Here is a 23,624-nt window from a genome sequence, read left to right as displayed (position 1 = left end):
TAGGGTTGTCACACCAGCAGGAGCTTGGTTAGACTGCTCATTAATAATTGGAATGCTGGCAATTTCATGCTTTGAATACATCTTTTGAAAAGCTCAAATGAGCATTTAAATTTTTAGTAGTGCTGCTTAGCTTCACTTGAAACTTAAATCAGAATATTGCGAAGGGCCACTTTTTTATATGCTAGGGATGTCGATATGAAAGGTTTCGAAAAGAAAAAAACAAATTGCAATTGGTATTAACTATCGGCTGGGATTTTCTGTGCCCCCCTGGTGTTGGGCGTGTTCGGTGGCATGAATGGTCAATATGGCACGATCGGTTTCACGATGGCATGAAAGAAGTTTGCAATTGTCTGCTCAGCCCTCCGATGGCGGGCCACGTTTCCCACCATTGGATGTGGGGAATCTCATTGTAATACATCAGCATATCATTATTAGGCCTGCCCACTGGAAGCTTTCCCCCACTGCATCCCCCCCCAACCCGACCCCAGATCGTCCGCCCATGTTGGTGGGAAAACGCACATAAGCGATGTGCACCTTGCAAGCTGCACTTCACTCGGGACTTCAAGGTTTGTTTGTCTACCTTGCTTCGGTTAGCACTCACAGTCGTCAGCACCAGGCTTCACAGAGAGCACCACATCACTTTTAGAGGGGCTCACGGGCAGGTCTCTACCTACCAGATCAGCCATTTGTGGGTGGCTTTTCAATGGCTGCAGGGCTAGGGCTTGCTTGGGGAAGGGGGAGAAGTGGCCTCAGGCAAGGGAAGAGGCTGCAGGACAAGGGCTGTACTGGGGAAGGAGGCTAACCCAGGGTGTGTGTGGGGGTACATGCTGATCTGTGCAAGTGGTCTCAAGATGGTGAGGGTTGAGGAGGCAGAGATGAGGCCTGATGGACATGTGAGGGTATGTGTGTGAGAATGGGTGGTGATGTCCCTTGAGCTGGCAGTGAGTGAGATGCTAGTGAATGTGTGATGGGCTCGAGTATGTTAGTTTATTAGTATGATGAGATGGTTGCCATACCCTGGCTGCACGGATGAAATCATTCATCCTCTATCTGCATTGGATGGCCAACCTCTTCTGTTGGCATTGGCACTGATCACCACTGCCAACATCTCCCAAGCCTGGTTAGCCACACCGCCACAGAAACAGCATGTTTCCCAGGAATGCATAAATAATGCAGCTGGTTTGGGACAATATGGCGTGGAAACCCGCCGTTGTGGCCAGCAACTCCACTTAGTGCAAATCTGGGACGATTCCACCCATTGTGTTTCCCACCACCAGTGGCATGATTGGAGGATTAATTCAGATGGTCTTTTATTGCTAAGTAAACTGGTAGCCTGTAATCTGTTGAGGATTAGATTTAGTATTTAACAGAAACCAAATGGGAGTGTGTTCATTCCAGGCTGAGTTTAATTGTAACTATGTAATGAAGGACCAGTTAAGTCACTCGATAATTATCAATATTAGAGCTATTCGACTAACTCATTTAAAACCTGGGAAACATTAACAGTATATTTTAAATAGATAAGCAACAACCTTATGTACGATCACCATTTTAACATGTTAAATACAAATAAGGTCTCCTATGGTGGCCTTATATTTCCAAACAAGAAAGCCTTCTATTAGTGGATGACACTCTGTTTGCACTCAGTTCTAAACTATTGCAGTACACAACGGGGAAAGCTCAGTATCGAACAAGGATGAAGTGATTGGACTTGTACTGTTTAGAAGAGAGGATCCTGCTTCAAAAACCCTTGACTGTTTGCAGGTGTGTCAACCGAAGTAGAGTGGAAAACCATAGGACACCGTATAATTACATTCCTAAAAGCTTTGAATAATGTTTTTCAGGAGAGATTTGTAGTGGAACTGGAAGTTTCATTCTTCAGCTCAAACATGGGCAAGGACTCCTCCTGCTGATTACTCCTACCTGCCCTCTTTGAGCTTATGAATCAGTGTTCCCCCACGTGGAACACCACTAGGAGGAAGCATTGAGATTAGCAATGGCACAGAATATACTCTGGGTGAGGGACTCCGATGTCCAAGGAGCTTGGTAGTATCACTATTGATCGAACTGGCAGAGTCCCGAAGGACACCTGCCAGATTGGGCTTGAAACAGGTGGTGACAAAACCAAAACATTGGAATAACCTACTTTTTTTAATACATTCATGTGATGTGGCCTTCAGTGGCTAAGCCAGCATTTATTGCCCATCCCTAATTGCCCTTGAGAAGGTGATGGTGAGCCGCCTTCTTGAACCGCTGCAGTCCATGCAATATAGATACACCCACAATGTTGTTCGGGAAGGAGTTCCAGGATTTTGACCCAGTGACAGTGAAGAAATGGCGATATATTTCCAAGTCAGGATGGTGAGTGACTTGGAAGGGAACTGCCAGGTGGCGGTGTCCCCATCTATCTGTTGCCCTTGTCCTCTCAGATGGTAGCTGCCATGGGCTTGGAAAGTGCTGTTTAAGGAGCCTTGATGAATTCCTGCAGTGCATCTTGTAGATGGTGCACACTGCTGCCACTGTGCGTCGGTGGCGGAGGGAGTGAATGTTTGTGGATGGGATGTCAATCAAGCGGGCTGCTTTGTACTGGATGGTGTCAAGCTTCTTGAGTGTTGTTGCAGCTGCACTCATCCAGGAAAGTGGAGAGTAAGTATTCCATCACACTCCTGACTTGTGCCTTGAAGGTGGTGGCCAGGCTTTGGGAGATCAGGTGGTGAGTTACTCGCTGCACAATTCCTAGCCTCTGACCTGCTCTTGTAGCCACAGTATTTATAAATGGCTAGTCCAGTTCAGCTTCTGGTCAATGGTAACCCTCAGGATGTTGATAGTGGGGGATTCAGCAATGGTAATGCCATTGTTGTCAAGTGGCGATGGTTAGATTCTCACTTGTTGGAGCTGGTCAATGCCTGACACTTGTGTGGCGCGTATGTTACTTGCCACTTGTCAGCCCAAGCCTGGATATTGTCCAGGTCTTGCTGCATTTGGACATAAACTGCTTCAGTATGAGGAATGGCAAACTGTGCTAAACATTGTGCAATCATCAGCAAACATCCCCACTTCTGACATTATGATGGAAGAAAAGTCATTGATGAAGCAGCTGAAGATGTTTGGGCCGAGGACGCTACCCTGAAGAACTGCTGCAGTGATGTCCTGGAACTGAAATAATTGGCCTCCAACAACCACAACCATCTCCCTTTGTGCTAGGTATGAATCCAACCAGTGGAGAATTTTCCCCGATTCCCATTGACTCCAGTTTTGCTAAGTATCCTTGATGTCACAGAGTCAAATGCTGCCTTGATATCAAGGGCAGTCATTCTCACCTCACTTCGGAAGTTCAGCTCTTTTGTTCATTTTTGAATAAAGGCTGAAATGAAGTCAGGAGCTGACTGACCCTGGAGGAACCCAAATTGAGTGAGAGTGCACAGGCTATTGCTAAGCAAATGCTGCTTGGTAGCACTGTTGATAACCCCTTCCATTTCTTTACTGATGATGGAGAGTAGACTGATGGGGCAGAAATTGGCCAAGTTGGATTTGTCCTGCTTTGTGTATACAGGACATGCCTGGGCAATTTTCCACATAGCTGGCTAGATGCCAGTGTTGTAGCTGGAACAGCTTGGCTAGGGGCGCAGCATGTCTGGAACACAAGTATTCAGTACTATTGCCAGAATAGTGTCAGGGCTCATAGCCTTTGCCGTATCCAGCGCCTTCAGCCATTTCTTGATATCAAGTGGAGTGAATCGAATTGGTTGAAGGCTGCCATATGTAATGCTGGGGACCTTCACAGGAGGCAGAGATGGAGCATTTACTTGGGACTTCTAATTGAAGATTGTTGCAAATGTTTCAGCCTTACCTTTTGCACTGCTGTGCTGGGCTCCTCCATCATTGAGGATAGGGATATTTGTAGAGCCTCCTCCTCCCACGAGTTGTTTAATTGTCCACAGCCATTCAACTGGATGTGGCGAGACTGCAGAGCTTAGGTCTGATCCGTTGGTTGCGGAATTGCTTAGCTCGATCTATCGCTTGCCGCTTATGCTAATTGGCACACGAGTAGTCCTGTGTTGTAGCTTCACCAGGTTAACGCCTCATTTTTAGGTATGCCTGGTGCTGGCATGCCCTCCTGCATTCTTCATTGAACCAGGGTTGATCCCCTGGCTTGGTGGTAATGGTAGAGTCAAGGATATGCCAGGCCATGAGGTTACAGGTTGTGGTTGAGTACAAGTCTACGGCTGCTGATGGCCCACAGCGCCTCATGGATGCCCAGTTTTGAGTTGCTAGATCTGCTTGAAGTCTATCCCATTTAGCACGGTGGTAGTACCACACAACACAATGAAGGGTATCCATAATATGAAGACAGAACTTCATCTCCACAAGAACTGTGCGGTCACTCCTACCAATTCTGGACTTGACCTCATCCTCACCAATGCAACCACTACATAGGCTTCTTTGGGACAAAATCCCCTCTTCACACTGAGGACATCCTCCATCATGTTGTGCTGCACTACCACCATGCTAAATGGGATAGGTTAGGAAAAAATGTAGGAGTTCAAAACTGAGCATCCATTTTGCTCTGTGGGCCATCAGCAGCAGAATTGTGTATTGCTACAATCTATAACTTTATGGTCCAGCATATCTCACTCTACCATTAAGTCAGAGAATCACCTCTGATTTAATGAAGAGTGTAGATAAACATGCTGGGAATAGTACCAGACATACCTAAAAAAACAGCTGCAAACTTGGTGAAGCTGCAAAAGCAATGTGCTATACATAGAACTAAATAATCCCAAAACCAACAGATCAGGTCAAAGCTCTGCAGTCCTGCACATCCAGTCAAAAATGGTGGTGGGCAACTGAGTAACAAATGGGAAAGGGGCGGTTCCATAAGCATAACCAACATTAATGATGGCAGAGTCACAGCTGAAACTTTTTCAACCATCTTCCGCCAGAAGTGAACAGATGACACTTTTCGGCCTTGTTCTGAAGTCCCCATCACGACAGCTGCCAGTCTTCAGCTATTTGATTTACTCTATGTGACATTAGGAATGGCTGAGTGCACTGTTACCAGCAACATCCCAGCTGTAGTGCTGAAAATCTGAGCTTCAGAATCTGTTCCAGTACAGCTTCAACACTGGCGTCTACCCGACTATGTGGAAAATTGCCCAGTTATGTCATGTCCACAAAAAGCAGGGCTAAGCCTACCCAGCTAATTACCACCTCAAGAGTCTACTCTCAGTCATCAACAAAGTGATGGAGGAAATTATCAACAGTGCCTTGAAGGGACACGTACTCACAAATAACTTATTCACTGATGTTCAGTTTGAGTTTTGCCAAGACCACTTGGCTTCAGACATCATTACAGCCTTGCCTCAATTATAGACACGAGCTGAATTACAGATGTAAGGCTTTACATAAAGGCAACATTCGACTGAGCGTGACACTGAGGAGCTGTGGTAAAAGAGAAGTCAATGGAGATCAGGGAGAAAGTGCTTGGAGTCATATGTAGCACAGATAAAGATGGTTGCGGTTGTTGAAGGGCTAGCATTCTCAGGCCCTGAACACCACTGCATGAGCTCCTCATGTCAACATCCGAAGCCCAACCTCAGCAATGACCATCACTCCATTCATAAGGTCAGAAGTGGAGTTGATTGCAAATTTCAGATCCATTTGCAATTCCTCAGTCAACAAAGCAGTGCATGTTGGCATGTAGCAAGACCTGAGCAACACGCAGGCATGGGCTGATAAGTGGCAAACAACATTCACGCCACCTTCCCATTTCATTCAATAGCATTACCATCGACAAATCCCCCACTACCAATATTCTGGAGTCACCATTGACCAGTAGCCGAACGTGATCAGCCACGTAAACTTCATGAATACTAGAGCAGGTCAGTGCAGGAAGGGCATCCGGCTGTCAAAAAACCACCCACAAAATCCAAAAATCAGTGTTGATCACTGGTGATCAACCAGTATTGTGGTGACCCCATGTAACATAGAAAAAGCTGAAAGAGGAACATACTGGAGCAGGTCAGTGGCTGGGTATTCTGTGATGACTGACTCACCTCCTAATTCCCCAAAGTCTTTCCACCATCTACAAGGCATAAGACAGAAATGTGAATACTATCCACTTGCCTGGATGGGTGCAAGTGCAACACTCAAGCTCAACACAATGCAGGACAAAGTAATCCATTTGATCAGCATTCAATCTACCAACTTAATCATTCACTCCCTCCACCATTGACATTGGCGGCTGCAGTGTATACTATCTAGAGGTGCACTGCAGCAACGTGCCAAGATTTCTTTGCCAAACCTACAATCTCCATCAACTAGAAGCACAAGGGCAGCATTTACAAGGGAACACCACCACCGGCAACTTCCCCTCCAATTCTCACACTATTCTGCCTTGGAAACATATCACCATGTCTTCATTGTCGCTGGGTCAAAATCCTGAAGCTCTCTACCCAGTAGTATTGTTGGAACACTGCCACTAGACAGAATACATTACTGTTGCAAGAACAAGGCCTACCACCACCCAGTCAAGGACAGCTCGGATGGGCAATAAATGCTGGCCTTGTCAATGGCATCCACATTGCATGAGAAAAAAATCATGTGTCTATTTATTGACGAACCTTACTTCCTTTTGTCAAGACCTTTGGTATGTTTTATGTTAACATTTATCTATGCCAATATTCCTCCATTCAATTTTGCTGTGGTAGTTGTTACGGTGTAGTCGCAGTCACTGACTGGTTCTGTGGAGTGAGCTTCTGAAATCTCTCTCCCCACTCTGTCCTCAACTCGCATATCGAAAAAAAATTAACTGACTATAGGCAATGGCATAGCAGAGGGTACCATCTACAAGTTGTACTGCAGCAACTCATCAAGCCTCTTTCGATAGCACCTTCCAACAGCAAGCTTTAACACCTAGAAAAACAAGGACAGCAGATGCATGGGAACACAACCACTTGCACATTCACATCCAAGCTATATACTATCCTTAACTGGAACTATAGCACCACTGTTCCTTCGCTGTCACTGGGTCAAAATCCTGCAACTCCCTTCCTAACAGCACTGTGGATGTAAACACCACATGGGCTGCTGCAGTTAAAGAAGGCTGCTCACCCCACCTTCTCAAGGGCAAAGAGGTATGGACAATAAATGCTGCTTTTGCAGGTAGCATGTACATCCCATGAACGAATAAAAAGAGAATGAACTAATACAAGTGAAAACTCCACAAAAAGTTCTTTTTTGGGAGGGTATTCTTTGTTCATTCTATAAATATTTATTAATACAATAACAAGTTAAATAATTATTAAGTAAGGTACCTCTCTCAGAAAACTTTGCTCTCAAAACTGTTTTATTGTCTGTCTACATTATTTCCAAAGATCAGCCATATCACTCTAGCTTCCCTCCCTCCTGAAAGTACTGACTCTTTGCTGGGGCATGCTTCTAAGTTCATATGAGAGTTTTGGCAGTGAATGTAGAGAGGACATTACAGCCAAGCCTAGTCCTGTCTTTAATCAACATCCACATATGCTCAACTTCATGCAGTAGTTAATGGATTGCAATCAGGAGTGGAAGCTATCCAATTTTCCCCTCCCTAACCTTGGATCCCAAGGTTAACTTGTACCTCCCCACCTATCACAACAAGAGCCTAGGGATCATATCTGAGATGTTCCTGCTCTATGTGAGCCACCTATTAGATAAACTTGATGAGCCATCTGTGGGGGAAGGGAGACCCAAAATATTTTTTAAACATTTTGGTTTTGAACCCTGCATCATATAGAAAAATGAGAAGTGCCTAAATGGTATGCAAAGTGACACCTTACATGGCTACTTAAAAGTTTGAAAGCTCTTGGTTGGTCAATTCAAAAGCTATAGAAAGGTCTACAGCACCAGACTAGAACAACAAACTACAAGAATGACTATTCTGCTAGTTAGAAACAGCACTCTTATCAAAAAGGGACATATGCATCAAAATGAAACTACACTATAATGTAAAGAAATCCTAAATCTCTTGCAGCTAGAATTAATACTTTGAAAGATGAAAAATGAGACAATTGCATAATTGAAATAAATTACAAAAAATTGAAGCAATGGTTTACTTTAACTAGATTTTATTCAGTACCAGCTTTAATTACTTGCACCTTGATAAATATTTTTGGAACACTTTCCACTGATATGAAAGTGGAAAGTTAGGGTATTACATCTGATCACCTGATGTACTGCAAATCATTTTCTTTGAAAGAGCATTCTAAGTACTTTTGTTACTTGTTACTGTCAATCTGTCTGTGTTAGCAGATCAACACATAAATACATTAGTAAATCATGGCACACTAATGGAAGAACAAACAGGAGGCAGGCAAACCAAAGAAGTATTTGTCAACTGTTGGCCACTGAATGTGCAATTCAGCTGGGTCACGCATCATGCTCTCAACATTTTCCTTTTTTAATGTGTGTTATGCATCGGTCTGCAGGGTGCTGATAAAAATCACTAGAACTAATATTGTAGAGCAACTGTCCTCAGACACAGTGCAACTTTGCTTATGGAGGTATTACTGGCAGTATGACTCAATGATTTGAGAAAACCATTCTGTCAGTTGCTTTCTTGAACACAATATTGCAAAGGATAAATTCACATTCGTTGAGGTTCCATTTTGAGTTATCATAAATTGCACTTTGTTTTGCTGACCACAGTTCCTACATCGTTCAAAGTTGTGGGATATTGTCAAGTTGGCCGGTGTTTCATAAGATTGAGGAAAGGTCAAAAATTGGGAAACTCCTCTACACAATCATTCTTTAATCTGTAATAAAAGAGGCAATAGTACATTATTAGGTTGCTGAAGTACACAGTGAATGACAGCATGTTATTTCATTGTATTTAGCCAAGTTAAAAAATTTGTGTAATCAAAGCACTTGACTTCAAATTTATCATATAACAGAAAGAGTGCATATTTTGGCGGAATAACTATATTTTCAGATTGGTGACCTGTTAAATTACACTAATAAGTTAATGAATGTGAGAAGACATTTTCACTTCTATTTTTAAATGCACTCAAAGGCAAAGAACACTTACAAAACTGAATCAAATAAAAATGTCTTAAGTCATCTGAAGAAAGTTATTTATATATTATATGTGCTTTGAGTTTTAAAACAAATAACTAAATGGCTGTGCACAATGCAATTAGACTTTGGCTTCTGCCATGTGTTGCCTAGAGGCAAACACAAAGAACAACCACTTAGGTAAAGTGTCACAAGGTTGTTAAAGCCCTTGGCGGGGGGGTGCTTTCTTCAGGGGGAGAAAATTAAATGAAAAAAATTAACAAACTCATGCTAAAACATATTATACTGTATTTTATATTTGATAGTTATTCATTACATTTTAGAAGCAAGTTAAAAAAAAATGAAAGTGACCCTGCTGAGGCTAGCAAATCTATCTTCTCTGGTAAGACAAGATGAGTCAATCACTATAGACTTACAGCTCTCCAAACCTAATATTTTATTTTGTTTAATGCTGATCCTGGTGGGGGAGTGCCAGGATAACAGAATGAACATCGTAAATTCTGGATGCCAGTATTACCTCTCAAGTTAAGTGCCAAATCAGGACTAAAGTTCTCATCACATTCCATGTCAAACATAGTGTTGAAGTGAGCCTGGTCGATCATGACCAGGCCAGAGATACTTTCACTGTGTAGGCTAGTACCTGTTGGGCACTGATCTGAGGCTGCTCAATCTCATACCACGTATAACTTCACAGCAAAGAGAGGCAAATTTTTCATCTATCAATTTGGGATAGATTCATCTGCATAGATACCAAGGGAGAAAGGACAGAACGATAATTCACCTGTCAGGCATTTTTTAAATAAAGAGGGGAAGTCCCACAGCTATTAAGAACCGAATCAATTAAAGTTAAAGAATAAGCTTATAACTTAAGGATGTGGTTTCTTTTGCTAAATTTTACGTGCATTACAGTTTCATAGAGTGGAAAATCAAACAGATCTTAAGTTTCAAGTAATAGTTACCTCTGTGACTACTCCTGCTGCTATACTGGATCCACCGTAACGTAACATAAAACGACCCAGCTCTTTGAAGTCTTTGTAGAGTTCCAGAGAGACAGGTCTCTGGGTTTGCAGCTCTATCAGGGCATTCTGTCCCTTAGTCAAACATCTGAATAGGATTATAATCAAAGTATGAAAACAGCAAGAAATCAGATACAAGGTCGCCTGGCTCATAAGTCAAGACATCTCAAGGGTCAATATGTTTCGCAAACATCTCCACCCTATCATTTGGAGTTTTGATTATCAATAGCTAGGTGGTATAATAATTTAAAGAGCTTTAAAATCTTAGAAACAATCTTATTTCAACCCCAAAGCTGCATATTGTTTCCTTTGATAATTTGCCCTGCAAATCATCATTTGTAAATTTGTCCCAATGTCAGCCTCATTTCAGGGAGGTATTCAACGGAACCATGGCATTGTGCCAGCCACAGCCGTCCAACTAACTAGTAAAATAATGAAGTAGCCCCTTATTAACTAAGGCATCATTAGGCTGTATTTACACATCCAACAGCAATCTCCTTTGTGTTTATTTGCATTTTATAGGCTTATTTAGGAGAAGACTTCATTAGGCTTTAAATCAGAAGGATATGAAAACACTATGTGAAGGATTAGAAACGGAGCATCTCCTTGAAATCTGAAGCTGATATTAGGTAAACTGAGCACCAAGCATTTGTGAATGAGTAAAGAGGGAATTTCTCTGTTTGCTGCATAATGAAACCCCCTGACAATGCATTAGTTTATTAAACACAGTATTCATTCTGCAATATATTTAGCCACAACTAAACAGCATATTATTGTGGTTTGATTTCTGAGCCTACGACCCACCTAAGCACTTGATCAAAGTCTAAATTTAGGCATTCTAAAACTGCTTGCTCATATCTTTCGTAATATTTTATAATTTTTTTCTAAATTTTGTACAATGTGTCTATCATTTACAGTATTTTTCAAGTATCTTTTAAAGGGATATTTTATTCTGGTTCTATCAACTTGCATCCAAAATTTATTTCGGTCATTAATGGATATGAATTAATTATGAAAGATGATGAACACAGTGGACCCCTAAATAATTACGATTCATAACTTAACCTAAATATTATTTGAGCAAAACAATCTAAGAATACACATGCATTGTGAACTAGATAATTTGGACAGTTTTGTTAATTAAACTCTTCACAAAATTGGCAGCATATCACTGCGAAAGAAAACAATTAATTTATAGACCGTCTTACAATACGTGTCAATGTGAAAATTTATTTGAGGACCACAGAATTCTTTTGGAGGCAAACTAAATTAAGTTGTCAAATCACCTTCATTGTCACTATTTTGATAAGAAATTCTCTAATTCTAAACTGAGATGCCACTTACAATTACTATTGCTTCTTGTATTAATTCAGCTGGTCCCAGGACTAGAAAGTGCATGGGGAAGCCAAACAAAGCTTTTTTAAAAATACAGCTTTTATTTTTGCACTTTCTTACTCAAAGGGAATGATGCAACTGAACAAGATCCTGCCGCAACCATTTCATGTGCTAACATGGTGGTGTTACACAACTCCATCACTGTCCTATTAGTTAATTCATGCACATTCTTCACAGCTAAAAGTGGAAAACAGTTCAAAATGTTCTGCAATTTTGGATGATCATACCTAATACAGAATTGCTTTTATCAAGATATTGTGCCCTAACGGGCAAGGAATGTAAAACAGTGATGATCTAATATTCAAAAACCAAGGCAACTGCACATATCTGAGGCCAGCAGGATTACTCAAGGTAGACATGATAAATGTAAACTTGATTGCAATTATTACATTTCTATTACCACCTCGTTGTTTCTCTACATAAGAATAGAAACAGTATGGATGGGGCCAGACATTTCAACCTGGACAAAGCTCTAGTTCTGCTGCTGCTTGGCTGAGATGGCGGCAGACTGCCTTTGCAGCTCAATAAGGCAGGATGACTGGCTCTCCCCAGTTAGGGAGGTTTATCCTAATTTCCAATTTTAATGTGAACTTGTTCCAATCTTAGTTATGCTATCAGGGAAGATGCCCAAAGAGGCTTCATTACTTTATACAAAGCGATGAAGATCTAACAGGTGACTCCCAAGCATTAATCAGTTCACAAGCGATACTGGGAGAGTATTGGAAGGAAGTTACCTTTTTGGTCTGATAAATGGTTACAGGAGTTATCAAGAAAAATAGGAAAAGAAACTATTTTAAAATCAACATTTTAACTATTTTCCTGGTTCAACCTGACCAAAATTAACTTTTCAATTCCCCATGCTAGTATAACTATGAAGGATAATAGTCAAATAAATATAGAGATGTTTTAAGCGTTGCTTACTTAGGTTTTTTCTTGAGAACCTCTCCTGTGCTCTTGTGCAGAATGCTCACTAGTCTTCGGATTGTGCATGGTTCACTTAAAGTTTGGTAGTGTAATAAAACCTGTTAAAGGTACAATCCATGTTTTAAACGCAACTGTCTACAGTGTTCAAAGCGCATTAAAAAAAACAGTATATTGCATTTCCTATTCCTTCTTAGTCAATCTTATAGCTTCAAAGTTTGCCCAACATCTTTCCAGAGTTTGAAGAAGAATAAGAATACGCAGAGTTTCAAACTCAACCATTGCCAGATGGACAGTACAAAATAACACAACTGCTTCCATAGATAGGGTTTGAGGTAGGACCATGATTACAGCAGTAAGGATTCATTTAGTGTGAAGAGGGAGGGTGAGAGAGAAAGAATAATACTGAAACAGACAAGATTCTGGTTATGGATTAGCACAACGTTCAGCGGATTACCAAAAAGTTGGCACCTCCAGTGATTTCATTTTCACTAAATCATGCTATTTAAAAATAGCACTACTGCATTAATTTTAGTTGTAAGATACATTTCAACAATTTAAAAAATAAACTCTTCAAGGTTACTTTTCCGAGTCAAACAAATTTTTAATAAAATGCAGTCAGGACATCTCAATATTCCTTTGTTAAAAGGTCCAAACATCTAATGACTCCAGTTATTTGCACAAGTGAGTTTAGTTATGTAGCTCCAAACAGCTGAAAGTAGGCACAAATTGTCAAATGAGTGAAAAAAGGTAATTTAATGCAGGCCTTTGTCTAGTAATTTGCTTGTAATGCATATTCTGCATTTATAAAATAAGCTACAATGCTTTGGGGGACATGAGTGTTTATGTTATTGCTTCACTGTAATATCCTGAGTGTGGAAATCTGATTTTAACTTCCACATTGCAGGGTCAGATGTACAAGCATTAGAACCATAGAAAAGTTACAGCACAGGAGGCCGCCATTTGGCCCATCTTGTCCATGCCAGCCCGAGGACACCCAGGTGCCCTTTCTAATCCCACCTTCCTGCACCCGGCCCATAGCCCTGCAGCTTACAGCACTTAAGGTACAGATCCAGGTATTTTTTAAAAAGAGTTTAGAGTTTCTGCCTCTACTACCAACTTGGACAGCGAATTCCAGATGCCCACTACCTTCTGCGTAAAAAAGTTCTTCCTCATATCCCCCCTACACCTTCTGCTACTTATCTTGAATCTATGTCCCCTGGTTCTAGAATTCTCCACCAAGGGAAACAATCTTATCCTGTCCACTCTATCTATTCCCCTCATAACTTTGTACACCTCAATCAAGTCACTTCTCAGCCTTCTTTGTTCCAAGGAAAATAACCCCAACCTATCCAATCTCTCCTCATAGCTACACTTTTCTAACCCTGGCAACGTTCTTGTAAACCTCCTCGGCACTCTCTCCAGAACTATTACGTCCTTTCTGTAATGTGGTGACCAGAACTGCACACAATACTCCAGTTGTGGCCTCACCAGTGTTTTATACAATTCCAATATTATATCCTTACTTTTATATTCTATACCTCTGCCAATGAAGGAGAGCATTCCATATGCCTTCTTTACAACCTTGTCTACTTGAACTGCTGCCTTCAGGGACCTGTGTACTTATTCGCCAAGATCTCTCACTTCATCTACCCCTCTTAGTATATTCCCATTTATTTTGTAATCCCTGTAACTGTTTGACCTCCCTAAATGTATGACCTCACACTTCTCTTTGTTAAAATCCATCTGCCACTTTACCACCCACTCCACCAACCCATCTATATCGTTTTGGAGATTATGGCTATCCTCTACACAATCCACTACTTGGCCAATCTTTGTGTCGTCTGCAAATTTCCCAATCGTGCCCCCCACGTTCACGTCCAAATCGTTAATATATAACACAAACAGCAAGGGTCCCAACACCGAGCCCTGTGGAACAGCACTTGAGACAACTTTCCATTCACAAGGGCATCCATCGACCATTACCCCTTGTTTCCTGTTACAAAGCCAACCTTTTATCCAGTTTGCCACATTACTCTGAATCCCATGGGCTTTTACTTTCCTGACCAATCTGTCATGTGGGACCTTGTCAAATGCCTTGCTAAAATCCATGTACACAACATCCACTGCACTACCTTCATCAACCCTTCTTGTCATTTCCTCAAAGAATTCAATCAAATTTGTGAGGCAAGACCTTCCTTTAACAAATCCATGCTGACCATCCCTGACTAGTCCACGCCTTTCCACATGACAGTTAATCCTATCTCTCAGGATTGATTCTACTAACTTGCTCACCACCGATGTAAGACTAACTGGCCTATAATTGTTTGGCATTTCCTTTGATCCCTTTTTAAACAATGGAACTACGTTTGCATTTCTCCAGTCCTCCGGTACCTCCCCTGTATCTAGTGAAGATTGGAAAATCATCCTCAGAGCATCTGCTATCTCCTCCCTGACTTCCTTCAGCAGCCTCGGAAACAATCCATCTGGCCCTGGTGACTTATCAACTTTCAAGGATTTCAACCCTTCGAGTACTTCCTCTCTCTTTATGACTATCCCGTCCAATATCTCGCAGTGTTCCTCCTGGACTACTATATCTACATCCTCCCTTTCCTTTGTAAACACGGAGACAAAATATTCATTCAAAACCCTTCTCACAACCTCTGCATCTACACACAAGTTTCCATCTTCATCTCTGATAGGTCCCACTTTTTCTTTAACTAACCTTTTAGCATTAATGTATTGGTAAAACATCTTTGGGTTATCTTTAACTTTACTTGCTAACCTTTTTTCATGCCCTCTCTTTGATTTCCTTATTTCCTTTTTTACTTCGTCCCTGCACTTCCTATATTCGTCTAGGCTATCTGCAGTGCTTCGTTCTTTGTGCCTATCATACGCTTTCTTTTTCTGTTTGATCTTCCCCTGTATTCCTCTAGACAACCAGGGGGGTACCACTCTTATTTTTCTTGGGGACATGTCTACTTTGTACAATTAGGATCTTGCTTTTTAGTGCTTCCCACTGGTTTTCCACTATTTTATCCTCCAGCAGTGCTGTCCAGTCCACCCCAGCCATTGTATCAAGTGGCATCATAGTGTTAGTTTTCAGTGAATGAGTTAATATAACAATCCAATATTTCTGCCCAAAAGAGCATAAGGTCTGGTTTACTATATTAAACTTGAAATTGCAGTAACATATTTTAACATGCTCAGAAGTATACATATGAAACTTAAAAGGAACAGCCTAAAATTCAATTCAAGATAAAGTATGCAGGACTGCTACAAAAAAGTTGTGCTTCCTAGTGCAATTTTGCTTTTAATCTCTTGTCATTTACTGAATTCTAAATAAATGCAGAAAGAAAATCATTGTACTTACTGGTAAACCTTGTGTGATTGGAGTATCAATGCTGAAAGTAAGAACTCTAGCTCTAAACCTTGTGCATGTTTTTATAGGTGCTTTCTGATCACAAAAAATACACCCCACGCTATAGGAAGAGAAATTAAGAAGAAAAGTCAGCATAACTTGTCAAAAACAGACTGTAATGAGATTAAACAAGTTCTGTATGTTTATGGATTTTGCTTTCAAAAATGTTTATTTTATATATTATGTTGAACTGTGACTCTATTCGGTAAGACTTGAATGAACATACTAAAACTTGAATAATTATAATGTGCTCAATTGGCACAGCCTAATAGTTACATTTGACAGTCAGAATGAACGTTCTGGTGTGTTTTAAGATGGAAGAGGTGACTTCCAAGTGAATAAAGCTTTGAATCGAATCCTCCCAGTCCTGTGGTGGTGAGCTTGGAGGCTGGGAGTTCGCTGATGATTGCACAATGTTCAGCACCATTCACGGCTCCTCAGATACTGAAGTAGTCTATGTCCAAATGCAGCAAGAACTGGAAAATATCCAGGCTTGGGCTGACAAGTGGCAAGTAACATTCACGCCACACAAGTGTCAGGCAATGACCATCTCCAACAAGAGAGAATCTAACCATCGCCCCCTGATGTTCAATGGCGTTACCATCACTGAATCCTCCACTATCAACAGCCTGGGGGTTACAACTGACCAGAAACTGAACTGGACTAGCCATATATATACTGTGGTTATGAGAGCAGGTCAGAGGCTTAGGAATGGTGTGACGAGTAACTCACCTTCTTTACTCCCCAAAGCCTGTCCACCATCTACAAGGCACAAGTCAGGAGTGTGATGGAATACTCCCCGCTTGCCTGGATGAGTGCAGCTCTCACAACACTCAAGAAGCTTGACACCATCCAGGACAGAGCAGTCCGCTTGATTGGCACCACATGCACAAACATTCAATCCCTCCACCACCGACGCACAGCAGCAGCAGTGTTTACCATCTACAAGATGCACTGCAGGAATTCACCAAGGCTCCTGAAACAGCACCTTCCAATCCCATGACCACTGCCATCTAGAAGGACAAGGGCAGCAGACAGATGGGAAAACCACCACCTAGAAGTTCCCCTCCAAGTCACTCACCATCCTGACTTGGAAATATATCGCTGTTCTTTTACTGTCGTTGGGTCAAATTCCTGGGACTCCCTTCCTAACAGCACTTTTGGCACACCACATGAACTGCAGCAATTCAAGAAGGCAGCTCACCACCACCCTTCTCAAGGGCAATAAATGTTGGCCCAGCCAGCGAAGCCCACATCCCATGAATGAATTTTAAAAAAGGGAGTCCGGAATTGGGATAGCTCCGGAGGGATTTCCCAGGGGCAGCTTGGGAAATGGATTGGTTGCCCTTAGAACTGAGGTGGGCAGCCAATTTGCATACTTAAGGCCCCAATTAGGGATGGCTTTTTGGCACTGCTGGCATTTTGCCTCCAGCTCAATGGACGTGGCCCCATTTTAGCAAGCTGGAGGCCATTGGTGCGAAGACTAAATACCCCAAAGAGGGGCCCGCCATTGTAAAAAGCCGCACCCACAGATCAAACACTTCCAGAGGAGGTGTTTCCCCTTCTTCCCTGAAGGGCCTAATGACAAGCTTGGAACTGAATTAGGAAGATTGTTCCGCCGGTCTTGTTCCTGGCAAGTGCGAGCTTAGGACTCCTTTTTGGGCCTCCGGGAAAATACGCCCTATTGTATTTTAAAAAGGGAAGCTACTCTTTTTGAAAGAAGTCAAGGCATGTTACAAAGAAGTATTAAATCAGAGATTATTACACAAAATTACAGAATTTTACCGGACTCAAACCACCATGCCTGTGCAATTCCATTCCACCTATCTGAAGTTTACCTTTACCTCACCGCTGTCTCTAAATTGTTTGTCTTTCTCCCAGCATCCAATATGGGATAAACAGAAATTTCCTCGAATTAAATATTGGGAAGACAAAAGTCATTGTTGGGTTGAATTTAATGACTGCGCAGTGGCCCTCATCACCAGCCAGAAAGCTGGTGGCAACCCCACCATGGCCATTTCTGGGATTACATGGTTACCAGGCAGTTACCTGCCTGCCGTTCAGGTTCCTGAGCTTTGAAGGTGAAGATTACACCTCCAAGAGCTGCCAGCCAATCAGATGGAGAGACCTGGACCAGCATAAGAACATAAAAGATAGAAGCAGGAGTAGGCCATTCGGCCCCTCAATCCTGCCCCGCATTCAATAAGACCATGGCTGATCTGCCCCAGGAATCGACTCCTCTTTCATGCCAGCTCCTCATAGCCCTCAACTCCCCGATATTTCAAAAATCTATCTACCTCCTCTTTAAATGCTTTCAGTGATCTAGCCTCCACAACTCTCTGGGGTAGAGAATTTCAGACATTCACTACCCTGTGAGAGAAGAAATTCTTTTGAACCTCAGTTTTAAATGAGTGTCCCCTTATTCTGTAACTATGTCCCCTAGTTCAAGATTCCCCCACTAGTGGAAACGTCTTCTCAACATCTACCCTGTCAAGCCCCCTCAGAATCTTCTACATTTTAATAAGATCACCCTTCATTCTGCTAAACTCCAATGAATAAAGGTCTAACCTGTTTAGCTGCTCTTCATAAGTCAACCCCTTCATCCCAGGAATCAGCCTAGTGAATCTCTTTTGAACTGCCTCCAATGCCAGTATATCCTTTCTTAAATACGGGAACTAAAACTGCACACAGTACTCCAGGTGCGACCTCACCAACACCCTGTACAATTGTAACAAGACTTCCTAATTTTTAAACTCCAACCCCCTAGCTCTACAGGCCAAAATTCCATTTGCCTTCTTAATTACTTGCTACACCTGCATGGTAACCTTTTGTGTTTCATGCACATGAACACCCAGATCCTTCTGTGCTGTACTTTTTTGGAGTATCTTTTCATTTAAGTAATAGTCTGCCTTCTGATTCTTCTTACCAAAGTGCATGACCTCACACTTTCCTACATTAAACTCCCTCTGCCAAGTTTTCACCCACTACTCAACCTATCTATAATCCCCTTGCAGATATCCCCAATCAGCAATGGAGACCTGAGAAGGTGGTGAGTGGGATGAGCTCACCGGGGCCAGTCAAGCAAGCCTCAGCGAGAGGGGGTGAAGTTGTTGTTAAGGGCAGAGAGGAGTGTTTTTCCAGCAGGGGCATCCCTTGCTGGTAGGAGGGTCCTCCATGGAATACAGGGTGCCCTGTTCAGTAGGGCATCCCCCCGCCCCCCACAACTGAACTCGAGAACGTCAGAAGACCACCAGGGTATACCTGGCAGCCTGCCAATGTGGCAACCCCCACCATCCCAATCACTGCTGGTAGAATATAGGTTGCACTGGCATGAGGCCCTTAAGTAGCCATTAACCAGACTACCAGAACAAAAACAGAATTACCTGGAAAAACTCAGCAGGTCTGACAGCATCGGTGGAGAAGAAAAGAATCGACGTTTCGAGTCCACATGACCCTTCAACAGAACTACCAGACTGTTCGCAATTTTGGTGTCATATCTGACCTCAAAATGAACTTCCAGCCACATATCCAATCACTAAGTGTAACAATGCCCAACCCCTTTTCTGCCTCAGCACAAGTATTGTTGAAACCCTCATTCATGCTGTTGTTAGCTCTAGGCTTTATTATCCCAACACACTCACATTCTAACCTGCATTAACGAAGTCATCCAAAACTCTGCTGCCCATGTCTCACTTGCAACATGTCTTGTTCCCCCAATACCCTCATGCACACCAATGGTGGCTGTGCCTTCAGCTGCATAGAAGCTAAAAGTTCTGGATTCCCCCCCTAAACCTCTCCACCTCTCTATCTCTTTCTCCTTCTTTAATTTTTTTCCTTAAAACCTAACATTGACTAAACTTTTGGCCATCTGCCAGAATATTTCCTTATGTGGTTTGTCCAATTTTGTTTGATAATGCTCGTGAAATGCGTTGGGATATTTTATGTTAAAGGCGCTATACAAATACAAGTTGTTACTGTTGTCATTCCTCTGCCCTTTCTCCACAATCACCTGATTAATTCTTTTTCAATTATTTACTCACTCCCATTTTAAAAGCGTTTCTTACATTAGGCTAGCAATTATGACAGTGCAGCTGCATTCCAAAACCAATGCACGAGCAATGCACTGCATTTCCATGAACACAGGATTTCTTGCACCAAATTTTACAAAGCAGCCCCAAAGACACCTGTGCAGCTATAGTATAGTAGGTCCATGTTTAAAATTCTATTACACTGGTAGCTCCGTTTCTCATTTTCGCCCTAAAGGTACAAACAAGCCAGTAATTTACATCAACTAATGGTCGTGATGCCTAGTTGAACTGTGCCTTCATTTTGAGCATCTGGAAATGTCTGTTTGTTGGACTTTACTTGTGTGACAACTTGGGACACGTCTTTATGATAAAGCTGCTACATATATAAGTTTGTGTTTCTATTGACGAACTTAAATTGATAATGTTGGAAAAGTTTTGCATTCTACCTCTTGAATATATCGGGCAACTTTCTACAATCGAGGGCACTGTGATCTCTCAGCAAAATGTTACATTCATAGCTTGTGACACTAAATACACAAGAGATTTTGATTAAATTAATATCTGATTCTATAGGAATATATCTGATTCTATAGGAATAGTGCAATGAGTAACCCACCGCCCGACTCCCCAAAGCCTGTCCACCATCTACAAGGCACAAGTCAGGAGTGTGATGGGATACTTCCTCGCTTGCCTGGATGGGTACAGCTCCCACAATACTCAAGAAGCTTGGCACCATCCAGGACAAAGCAGCCCACTTGATTGGCACCACATCCACAAACATTAACTCCCTCCACCACCGACACACAGTAGCAGCAGTGTGCACCATCTACAAGATGCACTGCAGCAATTCACCAAGGCTTCTTCAACAGCACCTTCCAAACCCATGACCGCTACCACCTAGAAGGACAAGGGCAGCAGATAGATGGGAACACCACCACCTAGAAGCTCCCCTACAAGTCACTCAGCATCTGACTTGGAAATATATCGCCGTTCCTTCACTGTCGCTGGGTCAAAATCCTGGAACTCCCTTCCTAACAGCACTGTGGGTGTACCTACACCACATGGACTGCAGCGGTTCAAGAAGGCAGCTCACCACCACCCTTCTCAAGGGCAACTAGGAATGGGAAAGAAATGCTGGCCCAGCCAGCGAGGCCCACATCCCATAAATGAATTTTTTAAAATGGAAACATCTTCATGTCTGTTCTATCAAACCCCTTCATAATTGTAAAGACCTCCATAACGTCACCTCTTTCATTGATGCAAAGAGCCCCAGTCTGTTCAGCCTTTCCTATTTGCCTGCCAAACAGCATAAACAGCAACTGGTAGGCAGAGCTAAGCAGTCCCGCAACCAATGGATCAGATCTAAGCTCTGCAGTCCTGCCACATCCAGTCGTGAATGGTGGTGGACAATTGAACAACCCACTGGATGAGGAGACTCCACAAATATACCCATCTTCAATGATGGGGGAGCTCAGCACATCAGTGCAAAAGATAAGGCTGAAGCATTTGCTACAATCTTCAGCCAGAAGTGCCGAGTGGATGATCCATCTCGGCCTCCTCCAGAGGTCCCCAGCATCACAGGTGCCAGTCTTCAGCCAATTCGATTCACTCTACATGATACCAAGAAATGACTGAAGGGACTGGATAGTGCAAAGGCTATGGGGCCTGACAATATTCCAGCAACAGTACTGAAGACTTGTGCTCCAGAACTTGCCGCGCCCCTAGCCAAGTTGTTCCAGTACAGCTACAACACTGGCATCTACCTATGTGGAAAATAGCACAGGTATGTCATGTACACAAAAAGCAGGACAAATCGAACACAGCCAATTACTGCCCCATCAGTCCACTCCCCATCATCAGTAAAGTAATGGAAGGGGTCATCAACAGTGCTATCAAGCAGCACTTGCTTAGCAATAGCCTGCTCACTGACGCCCAGTTTGTGTTCGGCCAGGGCCACACAGCTCCTGATTTCATTCCAGCCCTGGTTCAAACATGGACAAAAGAGCTGAACAACTGAGGTGAGGTGAGAGTGACTGCCATTGACATCAAGATCGCATTTGACCAAGTGTGGCATCAAGGAGCCCTGGCAAAACTGGAATCAATGGAAATCAGAGGGAAAACTCTCTGCTGGTTGGAGTCATACCTAGCATGAAGGAAGATGGTTGTGGTTGTCGGAGGTCAGTCATCTCAGCTCCAGGACTTCACTGGAGGAATTCCTCAGGGTAGTGTTCTCAACCCAACCATCTTCAGCTGCTTCATCAGTGACCTTCCTTCCATCATTAGGGGATGTGGGGATGTTCGCTGACGATTGCACAATGTTCAGCACCATTCGCGACTCCTCAGATACTGAAGCAGTCCATGTCCAAATGCAGCAAAACCTGGACAATATCCAGGCTTGGCTGACAAGTAACATTTGCGCCACACAAGTGCCAGGCAATGATCATCTCCAACAAGAGAGAATCTAACCATCACCACTTGAAGTTCAATGTCATTACCATCACTGAATTTCCCACTATCAACATCCTGGGGGTTATGACTGACCAGAAATTGAACTGGACTTGCTATATAAATACTGTGGCTACAAGAGCAAGTCAGATGCTAAGAATCCTGTGGTGAGTAACTCACCTCCTGATTCCCCAAAGCCTGTCCACCATCTACAAGGCACAAGCCAGGAATGTGATGGAATACTCCCCACTTGCCTGGATGAGTGCAGCCCACAATACTCAAGAAGCTTGACACCATCCAGGACAAAGCCTGCTTGACTGTCACCACATCCACAAACATTCACTCCCTCCACCATCAACACACAGTTGTAGCAGTGTGTACCATCTACAAGATGCACTGCAGGAATTCACCAAGGCTCCTGAGACAGCACCTTCCCAACCCACTTCCACTGCCATTTAGAAGGACAAGGACAGCAGATAGATGGGAACACCACCACCTGGAAGTTCCCCTACAAGTCACTCACCATCCTGACTTGGAAATATATCGTCGTTCCTTCACTGTCGCTGGGTCAAAATCCTGGAACTCCCTTCCTAACAGCACTGTGGGTGTACCTACACCACATGGACTGCAGCAGTTCAAGAAGGCAACTCATCACCATCTTCTCAAGGGCACCTAGGGATGGGCAATAAATGTTGGCCCAGCCAGCAAAGCCCACATCCGGCAAATGAAAAAAAAATCCCTCCTCTGTATGAATTACACCCTCAACTTGGTGTCATCAACAAATTTTGATATTGTACTTCCATGCTGGCTATTTTTTAAACTAATATTTTCTATTATATCTTTAAGAAAATATTCCAAACTTGTTCCTACCACTGACTTTAAGCTAACTAGTCTATAGTTCCCTGGATTTGTTACATCTCCTTTTCTGAATGTAGGAACAACATTTATTGTCCGCCAGCCCTCTGCCATAATTCCATGCTCTATTATACATATATTTAATATATAATATAAATAAAATAAAAATGTATATATATATATATATATATAAAAACACACACACATACATACATTAAGTAAGAGAGAGCAGACACAAGTTTCTTTAAGTAAGGTCATGTCCACCATATTAAACTCTCTGCTAAAAACGGAGGCTAAATAACTTCATTATTTTTGCCATTTCACTGTCAGTACCTGAGAGTTTATCTTATGTATTCCTAGTGGCCCTATCCTTATCTTAATTTTCTTTTATGTATCTATGGAATATTTTATTATTTCTTTAATACTTTGATCATTTCATTTCATAATTCCACTTTGCCTAATTTTTTTTTTTACAACTTCTTTCCTAAG

At 42.4% G+C, this 23,624-nt stretch overlaps 1 protein-coding gene across 4 annotated transcripts in view; it reads right to left on the bottom strand.

Annotated features, from left to right (window-relative positions):
* Positions 1 to 8,091: 8,091 nt before the first annotated feature.
* Positions 8,092 to 23,624, bottom strand: part of hbs1l (HBS1-like translational GTPase) — a 171,197-nt gene continuing 155,664 nt past the window's right edge. For all 4 annotated transcript variants that reach the window (XM_078542377.1, XM_078542379.1, XM_078542378.1 and 1 more), the window contains 4 exons: positions 15,760 to 15,868; positions 12,387 to 12,487; positions 10,014 to 10,158; positions 8,092 to 8,795 (listed from right to left, as the gene is read on the bottom strand). In XM_078542377.1, coding sequence (XP_078398503.1) covers positions 8,784 to 8,795; positions 10,014 to 10,158; positions 12,387 to 12,487; positions 15,760 to 15,868 — 367 coding nt within the window. In that variant the 3' untranslated portion in view covers positions 8,092 to 8,783. The remainder of the gene's footprint in view (positions 8,796 to 10,013; positions 10,159 to 12,386; positions 12,488 to 15,759; positions 15,869 to 23,624) is intronic.

This window comes from Cetorhinus maximus, chromosome 5, assembly GCF_964194155.1.
Source record: "Cetorhinus maximus chromosome 5, sCetMax3.hap1.1, whole genome shotgun sequence".
Taxonomy (NCBI): domain Eukaryota; kingdom Metazoa; phylum Chordata; class Chondrichthyes; order Lamniformes; family Cetorhinidae; genus Cetorhinus; species Cetorhinus maximus.
Note: the sequence above shows the minus strand (reverse complement) of the source record. Positions and strands in the feature narration are given on the sequence as shown.